The 9,689-nt window shown below is 37.0% G+C and overlaps 1 protein-coding gene across 1 annotated transcript in view; it reads left to right on the forward strand.

Annotated features, from left to right (window-relative positions):
* The first annotated feature begins 1,306 nt into the window (after positions 1 to 1,306).
* sele (selectin E) overlaps positions 1,307 to 9,689 on the forward strand; it is a 22,695-nt gene continuing 14,312 nt past the window's right edge. The window contains exons 1-7 of the mRNA XM_013911123.1: positions 1,307 to 1,445; positions 1,575 to 1,638; positions 1,758 to 2,162; positions 2,333 to 2,437; positions 2,534 to 2,725; positions 2,841 to 3,026; positions 3,149 to 3,337. Coding sequence (XP_013766577.1) covers positions 1,443 to 1,445; positions 1,575 to 1,638; positions 1,758 to 2,162; positions 2,333 to 2,437; positions 2,534 to 2,725; positions 2,841 to 3,026; positions 3,149 to 3,337 — 1,144 coding nt within the window. The 5' untranslated portion in view covers positions 1,307 to 1,442. The remainder of the gene's footprint in view (positions 1,446 to 1,574; positions 1,639 to 1,757; positions 2,163 to 2,332; positions 2,438 to 2,533; positions 2,726 to 2,840; positions 3,027 to 3,148; positions 3,338 to 9,689) is intronic.

A 9,689-nucleotide genomic window follows, 5' to 3' on the forward strand; every position in this document is an offset into this window, starting at 1 on the left:
TGGGCCACATACAGCCCCCTTTCATGTAAAGTGGGCCAGACCAGTGAAACTCTTTCTATCAATCTAAAGAAGTTTAACTACACATTTAAACCCTGTGATACAAGAAAAAGAAGTTTCAACAGTACATCTCTTTTTGTTCTTGATAAAGAAATGCTGTTTTGGTAAATGAAAGAAATCTGTCAGGATCAGTCTTTGGACTTAAATTGTAAGAAATTAGAAGTCTGGTAGCTCATTGCCCAGTCTGTCCTAAAATTATAAAACATCTTGTTAATTAACAAAAAATGCCCATTTTAATAACATGAGCCCATGGAGAGAAAAAAATTTCTTTCGTAGACAGTAAAAAAGCTGGAACATTTCTGCTATTTCAGTTTAGAGTGGTATTTTCATAAGCTGATAAAAATATAGAAAATGCAGTTGAAAAAATAAAATGTATCCTCTCATTGACATTTTCCAAAAACTAACCAATGACCAGATTGGAGTCTTTGGCAGGCCAGTTCTGGCCCCCTGCCTTGTGTTTGAAACCCCTGCTTTAGGAGATGGTACTGGCGCTTGCTGGGCTTTGTAAGGTGCCCTGAAAACGTATTTATAACAACTAAACTTCTCTCTTTAAAGTTCTTCATGCTCCAATAATTGGTTGATTTAGGTGCAATCTTACTAGCATCAGTATCCCTGGGAAGCTCTTTTTATGCAAAGCAGTGATGACTGTACATGTTTTCCTGCAGATAACCATGGTTAATAGAGTAAGAACAATGACTTCAATAACCACTGCCTGTTGTTTTAACTCAGTCAGTTTAGCTTGACAGATCTTCTCCTCATCAACATTCTCACCCGAATTAATGAGAGGATCACTTAAATGATGTTCACAGGTGCTTTTGAAGCAGGGCTGATGGACTGTGTGGGGCTTTTTGCATATGTTATTGTTCTCTAAAGCACTCTGAGCAGCATGTTTTGATGGCATCTCAGGGAAGAACACTATATGCAGTGGTTGTGCATATGTTTAAAAATGCAATATTTGCACGTGCAGTACAGTGTAGTGTGATACTCATATAAGGTAGCACAAAATGTAATACACTAGTAACTAGTAACTTCATAAAAATAGTTTGTAAACCAAAGTAAATACACTTGTTTTCTGCTTATGATAATGATACTGAAAGTACTAATGAAAATAGCAACTGTGTTAATAAATAACAGAATTTCATTTGTTATTTTTCTTTTCTTTTTAACTTTACTTTTGCTTTTCTTTTTATCTCAAAAGGAACAGCCTCTTGTAGCGTGGAGGAGTATAAGAGTCGGGGTGGAGTTTCCACTCAAAAGTCCAATTGTTATGAAAGCTTTCAGGAAACCTGGGCCAAGCCAACCATCATAAAAGCAGGCACTTCAGCGCAAAACCCTCAGAATCACATCGATCTGCACTGAAGTCAAAGGCTAAAGAATCACTTAAAATGGTGAGTGGAAGTTGAATCAGTTTAAATTCCATTCTCTGCACTGCAGATTTATTCAGTTGTATCTTATAGCCTGTGATTGATAGTATACTATTAATGTATGTTAATCCATCTTTCTAACTTCTTTTTTAGGAATTGTGCTATGGATTATTTCAGGCACGTGCATCGTGGATCCAGTTCACTTTTATCTGCTCAAGTATGTGCAATGCAGACATCATCCCATCTGCAAGTTTTAGAGCCTGATAGAAACTTAACATTTTTTGCATTTTTGCAAAAAAATTGCATCTAATGTGTATCTCTGTTCTCTATCCTTAGTGCTGTGCATGTGGACTAGTGTTGAGTCCTGGTCTTACGTCTATTCAAACAAATCAATGAAATGGGATGATGCACGTAATTGGTGCAAGGAGAGCTACACAGACATGGTGGCCATCCAGAACCGGGAGGAGATAAAGCATCTTAACAACTGGCTGCCCAAAAAAAAGGGCTACTACTGGATAGGGATCCGTAAGATCAATGATGTCTGGACCTGGGTAGGAACCAACAAAACTCTGACAGAAGAAGCGACAAACTGGGCAGAAGGAGAACCAAACAATGGCAAAACTGGACAAAGTGTAGGAGTCAGTGAGGACTGTGTGGAGATGTACATTAAACGAGACCAAAATCCAGGCACGTGGAATGACGAGAGGTGTATGAAAAAAAAGACTGCTCTGTGCTACACAGGTAAGCAACAGTTTGGGGCTTATATGCTTTATTTTAGCTGCCTTAGATTTGTTATTCTGGTTCATTATTATCAAGGTAATCTACTGATAAAACATTTAGAAATAGTTTATTTGATATATCATTTTTACTATGATTAGCAAGGCTTATAAAAGCATGTCTGTTTTTTCCAGCGGCTTGTAAGATTGACTCCTGTTTGCATGGAGAGTGTGTTGAAACCATCAACAGCCACAAATGTGATTGCTTTGAAGGGTTTTTTGGAGACAAGTGTGACCAAGGTAAGAAAACAAATTGACAGTGTACGGTAGTTTAAATACATATTTTAAGTCACATAAAGGATTTGATATCTAACTGTGTGTTTTATTTGTTGTCAGTTGTGCAGTGTAACAAAAGTGAGGTGATTGTGCCAGATAAAGGACATGTAAATTGCTCTCACAACTATGGCAGTTTCTCCTATGACTCCTTGTGTCAGTATTCCTGTGAGGAAGGATACAAGCTGAGTGTGCAGACTCCTCTGAGGTGCACGGGGTCAGGAAAATGGTCAGAAAAACCCCCTACATGTGAAAGTGAGTTTAAGTATTAATAGCTTATAATATTGCTACTACTTTTTGTTACTTTTATTATTTTCTACACAGTGATGGAGTCATGGCGTAATGCTTTATTCCCCTCTGTTGTCTACAGTGATTCAGTGTGAGAAGATGTCAGAGCCGACACATGGATCCATGAAATGCTCCGATCCTCTGGGCTCATTCAGCTATCAGTCCACCTGTACTTTTACCTGTGATGAAGGTTATGTACTGTCTGGATCTTCATCTCTGCAATGTGAAGCATCAGCAAATTGGAATGGATCCCAGCCATACTGTGTTGGTACGGCCACATGTTTTTAACCTTTCATCGTTGTGTAGTTTTTGTTATTTGGAGGATGATTTGCATGATGATTAACATAAAAGCTTTAATTTAACTCCTTCTGTTGCCTCTCTCTTTTGTAGCTGTTCAGTGCCCTGCGCTGCAAAACTTGACAAATGGCTTTGTCAGCTGTGGAGAAGATGCTGATACGAGGTTCAGCTACAAAAACACCTGCAGCTTCAGTTGTGACCAAGGTTACCATTTAGTGGGAGCCAGTAGAATGACCTGCACATCAGGAGGTACATGGAATCAGCAGATTCCTCACTGTGAAGGTAAGAGGAACACGAAAAGTATAACCCACCATCTTCTATATCATGAGGACACGTTCAATAAAATACACGTTTCTGTGTCAGCCATCATTCATCTGAAAGCCTAGTTGTATCAGTATTTATTGCAAACACCTTTCACTCATCATAGCAATTTTAACAGTGTCTGTGTTCTTATATGTTACTGATTAATTTTCTTTCTTTCTTTCTTTTTCTTTGTTTTAGCAAAAGGATGTCCTGCTCCAGAGGTCCCAACAAATGGTCAGATAAGCTGCAGCCCTTCTCTGTCTTCATTTCTTAGTCATGACACACCCCATCCACTTGGCATGGTTTGTCATTTTACATGTGATGAAGGACATGAGCTGCAAGGTGCACACAGCATGGAGTGTACACATCCAGGCCAATGGACCTCCAGATCACCAACCTGCACAGGTACATGTGAACCCATTTTACTTGGATTGCTTGTTGTTCATAACTTTATTTGTATGTTAATGACATGAAAGTGACATCTTCCTGTCCTTTACAACAGTTGTTCGATGCCCGGTGCTTGAGGCGCCTAAAAACGGTCACATCAGTTGTTCCAGCACTGAGTCAGTTTACAACTCTCAGTGCTCCTTCACCTGTGACCAAGGCTACTCATTAGAAGGACCTGAGCTGCTGACATGTGATCATCATGGTAACTGGACTGCAGAGAAACCCACCTGTCAAGGTAAATAAGCAACAACAGAACAAGGGGAACAAGAAGTTAAAATGCATAAACTTAACATAACAAGTTTCAGTTCAAAGTTTAACGCTATTCACATTTCACCGTGTCTCCACAGCTCCTGCTCCAATTACTGCAGTTACTGCTGGTGTGGCAACAGGGGGCACTGCCTTGTTATCTGGTGTGTCTATGGCTATGTGGGTCTTGAAAAAAATGAAGAAGAATGTAACCAAATTCGACCTGAGCAGGTTAGAGAAGGATTAACCATTTTTATTGTCTTTATTTTTAAGTTTATTGAAATTTCAGTGCTAATCTTCTCTCTTTTATTACAGCAGCACTGAGTCTCCCTCACAGAGCTACAAAAACAGCATTGACAGCCTAATATAGGAATCTCTGATATTCTTAATAAACAAATATGGATACTGTAAATTTTTACCACATTATTGCACAACATATATTTTGCACTAGTATAACACTCTAATAAGGCAAAGCCAATGTAAGAAAAAGAGCTTATTTAGACACATCCACTGAATCATTGTATCCCTTTGTAAACTGTAAAAAGATCTGTGATTGCTCTGAAATGTTGTTTCAACATGTATTTCCTCCCAGTGGGAGTTTTATATTGAACATATTGTTCTACAACTTCATGAAAATGCTGGGAAAATGTGGCTATTCCTGTTACTTAAAAGTTCACATAACATGTAAGCTGCCATTTCACTGCATACCTGTGAATTCTTTTTAGTATTTATGTGGTATTTATTTTCTAAAAGAAAATTGTGTTGAATGTTTATTCAGGTGTTTGCTTGTACAAAACTATTTTTTATTTTATTTACTGAGCTACTGTAACTGTAATGTTCTCATGTACACACAAAACAAATAAATATTGTTTAAAAAAATTGGATTTTGGCACTTCCATGTTTTGTTATAATGACCAATAAAAATATTCCATTAGTTTTGTCACCACAATGATAGAAATGCTTAGCCGAGCAGGGTCTGAAGCCGTCTGCTTTCATAACTTGGCTCATCAATTCTGCACGACATGCACCGACTCTCACAGTTTTAGCAATGACCTTCTGCCACCATGACTTTTTTTAGAGGTTGAGAAAGAACCTCTTTTGAAAGCTGCCAGGACCTTTCGTCTTTCCAGCAACCTTTCCATCATAAAGGACATGACAAAGCAGAATAAAATTGAAAAGTGAGAGGTTGGAAGGAAAAGCTATATTTCTGGGTATTCTATCCATTGTTTTAATTGAGCGTCATTTGTGCAAGCACTTTCGTGGGACAGGAAAGGGTCAGATATCTTACATAAGGCTGAAAATGACAACATGTTGTGAACATCGAGTTATTCTATGCTAAGGCTGCCCTGAATGTAAAAATGAGAGCTTACAAAAACCTGGCAATGACCCTTAGATGCACTGAATGGACGCACAATTATTTGTACTGCTGCAGCACTTTCTTATCTTATGTTTGGGTTGATCAGATAAGCAAAGATTTAACTTCAGCAGCAGCTTCTGTCAAACAACATAACATCTGAGTAAATGAGACATTTTCTCATCAGTCATTTTTAATGATAATATGCATCATATTGGATGTAAATATATCCACCTTTCACCTTGGCTAGGCAACAGATTAATAATATAGGATGAGGTTGATATAAATTATTGATATTATCTTTGGGTTTTAGATTTGATGCTAGCAAAATGTGTGACTGATGTCATGGAACATGCAACACTGTTACATGTTATAATCATCACACTATGAATTATTCTGAATGTTTTCAGATAATTCTTTGGATGAGACTACTGTCTGCGGGATGCATCACGACTCCAGCAAGACAATGACCTGGACCCAGGCCAGACAGTGGTGCCAGGCCAGATTCACAGACATGATGTTGAAACCAAGAGGAGGATGACTGTCTGGTCTCTATCCTGCTGCAAAGGATATTTTCTCCCTGTATTTCTGGATTCCACTCCCAAAAAACAGAAGAGTAAAATTTGGACACAGTTTGAGAATAACAGCATACGGATCGGTAATGATTCATCAGCAACAAATGAGCCAAATAGCCGCAGTGTTTTTTGTTTTTTGTAAACTAACTCAGGACGAAACTGAGGAGAATGGAATGATGGGAAATGCAGCAATTTAACATCAAGTGGTGAAGATTATTTTAAAGTTTGATATTTCCTATACAAAAATTTGCACCATTTTAAATCCTGTTCTTATTTTGTTGATTTAGAAATATTTTAAATTGTTATATGATCATCATAATATCACTTTCATTGAACATTTATATTTGTATAATTATTTGTCACATCTTTAACTGCTGTAACTATTAAATTTACCAACTCTGGGATTTATTAAGAATATCATATCTTCTCCTGAACTTGATTCATTTGTATGCAGCTTGGCAAAGGATAAGGCTGTTATCTGAAAAAAGGAATAACAGGAAATATTATTTTGGTATTAATAACAAGCATTTTAATCATGCTTTGTTTGGGGGAGGGGGGGGGGGTTCATAATTGCCCAGGTTGAAAAAAAAAAAAAAGCCAAACAGGTGAGCAGATGGCTATTAGAATGGGCAAAGAATAGCAACTCAAAGTTATTAGTAATTTATTATTAGTAAAGGACAGTATAAACTGAGGAAACTACCACAGTTAGTTAAGTAAAGGTCATCCTGGCATATTTATACATCCTTATACACACTTTCAGATGTCTGAATGTTTTTAAAATATTTCTTTCCACACAACATGCATCATCATTAAAACACTGAAATTAGTTTTTTGTGTTTTTACACAATTTTAACATACCTGAATACCCATGCAGGGCTGATGAGTGAATACAAATTCTCCTCATTGAACTTATGCATTCACTTCATTTAAAGATAATGATAAATAATTCTGACTAAGGCTGACGGTTCAGTGCTGTTAGTTTTTTTTTTTTTATATCTCTGGTACACTGATTCTACTTCTAGTGACTCAGTATGAGATATTATTACCACTGACTAGAACAGCAATACTATTGCTAAGAGATTCAGTGCAAGTTTATGGCAAAACAGGTCCAGATTAATCCATAGCTCTATTTACTCTTCACAAGAAAGAAATGTAAGTTTTGAAATTCTTGTACCCGACAATTTCCCTGTAACCAAAGGCCTCCACAGTCACCGGTTCTCAACTCAAAAGAGCACATTTGAGAGAGAGAGTTACATCATGAATGTGCAACTGACAAGTCTCCAACAACTGGGTGACGACATCCTGTTGATATGGACAAAGATTTCTGAGGAATGTCACATTTGACCTATTGCATAAATTTAACTTTATAATTGTGTAGGTTTAAAGTCAGGATGTGATTTATACATTTGTACTGTATTCCTTTACTATACTCTCACATGAAATGAGTTACAAGGACTTACTGAAGTGTGTATGCATGTGTCTGTGTGGGGATGTGCGTATATGAGTGAAAGCCTTCCTGAAAGGAAGCTATGGCCAAAATGATAACACAAAATTTACCAGTGGCTCAATTCCAGAAGGATAAATAATGTCCTTTATCTATTTATGAATAAGTGTAAATGTAGTGACAATAATGAGTAACTAAAGACAGATAAGACAATATTACTCATCCTTATTTATAGAAACAGATACGACATATTCAAAACAGTAAGGAACAACGCAGGACTACTCTGATAATTCATCCTGAATAACTCTGACTTTTCTAACATGATAGATAACTCTTTGAGAGATGAATTATTACAACTTATTCATTATGAATAATATTTATTTTTCTCCTCACATTATTCATTCCTGTTTTATCTAAATGGCATAAACCAGTATCTATGCAACAGTTACAAATATTCTATCTGTGGTTCATCTTTATGTTCACCACAAATAAATAAATAAATACATCAGTTGTAATACATTGTAAAAAACAAAACAAAAAAACATCGCAAATAACAACATTTGATGTTTTCCCAGTCTCCCAGTCTGCTCCCCGGTACCTCATAATATCCACCCATTTATAATTAGATTATTACTAATATGTCCCTCGCTTGTTCATGACAAACTTCGGTGTCTTTGTTTAACCTGAAAAGGATTACAAATATTTTTATAAACCTGAGCCAAAGACCTGACCTTTTTCTCTAATGAATATATTTTCCCCGTTTTTTAATCATGCAAACCATTTCCACATCAAGATCAATGCTCTACTCACTGTTTCCATCCCTATGGGTCTACGGGTTTCCTCTCGGTGGAGCTGACCCAGATCCAAACTGTTTTGGCAAGCACACTGAAAATCATCATCCTCTGTTTCAACATAAGACAACAGAAAACCAACAGTTTTATAAACTGATATTTCAGATTCCGTAGGACCAGATACTGTGTGAACACAGCTGGCAGCCAGTGTTGCAGCATATAAAGTTATCAATACTTATATTGACTGAATTTATTTGAATATGTTTAAGTTAATATCATTTAATGCTTTTTTGATGATGACAGACAATAGAAGTTTTCTTTTTGTCTTTTTTCTTTCTTGTGGGAAATGATCCTGAAGCCTTCTGTGGAATTCAGCGTTGGGAAATGTTGCGGGAAATTCCGCTGAAAGGCTTCCTGTAGGAGGATGGAGTCAGATATAAGAGGAGGTAGTCCAGTGGATCACACTCAGAATCATTTTATCCTTAAATATACTGAGGCGGAAGTATCAACAATCTTCTGTAGGCTATCAGGCATATTAGTTAACATGGTGAGTAGAAGGGTTAGTAATTTAAATATCAATCTTTTCAGAGAACATTATTTCACTTTTATCTTATATTTAATGATGATAGATGTAAATTTATTTTAACTTGTTTTGTGATTTTATTTTCATAGGATTCCTGCTTTGGACTACTTAAGACCTGGGGATATAAGAGCTCTGCTTCATGGATGAATTTCACCTTCATTTGCTTAGGTAAAGAATTTTGATGCAAGCAGAAACATCAGTGTAACTCTTGCAAGTTTTACAACCAAAGAGAAATTCTTAAAATCCATCCTTTCTGCCACATATGCATCTAATGTGTATCTCTGTTCTCTGTCCTTAGTGCTGTGCATGTGGACTAGTGTAGAGTCCTGGTCTTATTTCTATTCAAACAACACAATGACATGGGATGATGCACGAAGCTGGTGCCAGGAGCACTACACTGACATGGTGGCCATCCAGAACCGGGAAGAGATCGAGCATCTTAACAACTGGCTGCCCAAGAAAAATGGCTACTACTGGATTGGAATCCGTAAGATCAATAATGTCTGGACCTGGGTAGGAACCAACAAGCCTCTGACAAAAGAAGCAACCAACTGGGCAGAAGGAGAACCGAACAATGGCGAGAGACAAATAAATTCAAAGATCAGTGAGGACTGTGTGGAGATGTACATTAAAAGAGACAAAGAACCAGGCAAGTGGAATGACGAGAGATGTACAAAATCAAAGACTGCTCTGTGCTACACAGGTGAGCAAAAGTTTGGGACTAACATACTAGAGCAGATTAAAAAATTAAGATTAATTATGTGACACATTATTTTACTATAATAGGTAAAATTTCTAAAAGCATGTCTGTTTTTTCCAGCGGCTTGTAAGATTGACTCCTGTTTGCATGGAGAGTGTGTTGAAACCATCAACAGCCACAAATGTGATTGC

Source organism: Pundamilia nyererei, unplaced genomic scaffold, assembly GCF_000239375.1.
Source record: "Pundamilia nyererei isolate P.nyererei 1_Seehausen unplaced genomic scaffold, PunNye1.0 scaffold00056, whole genome shotgun sequence".
Taxonomy (NCBI): domain Eukaryota; kingdom Metazoa; phylum Chordata; class Actinopteri; order Cichliformes; family Cichlidae; genus Pundamilia; species Pundamilia nyererei.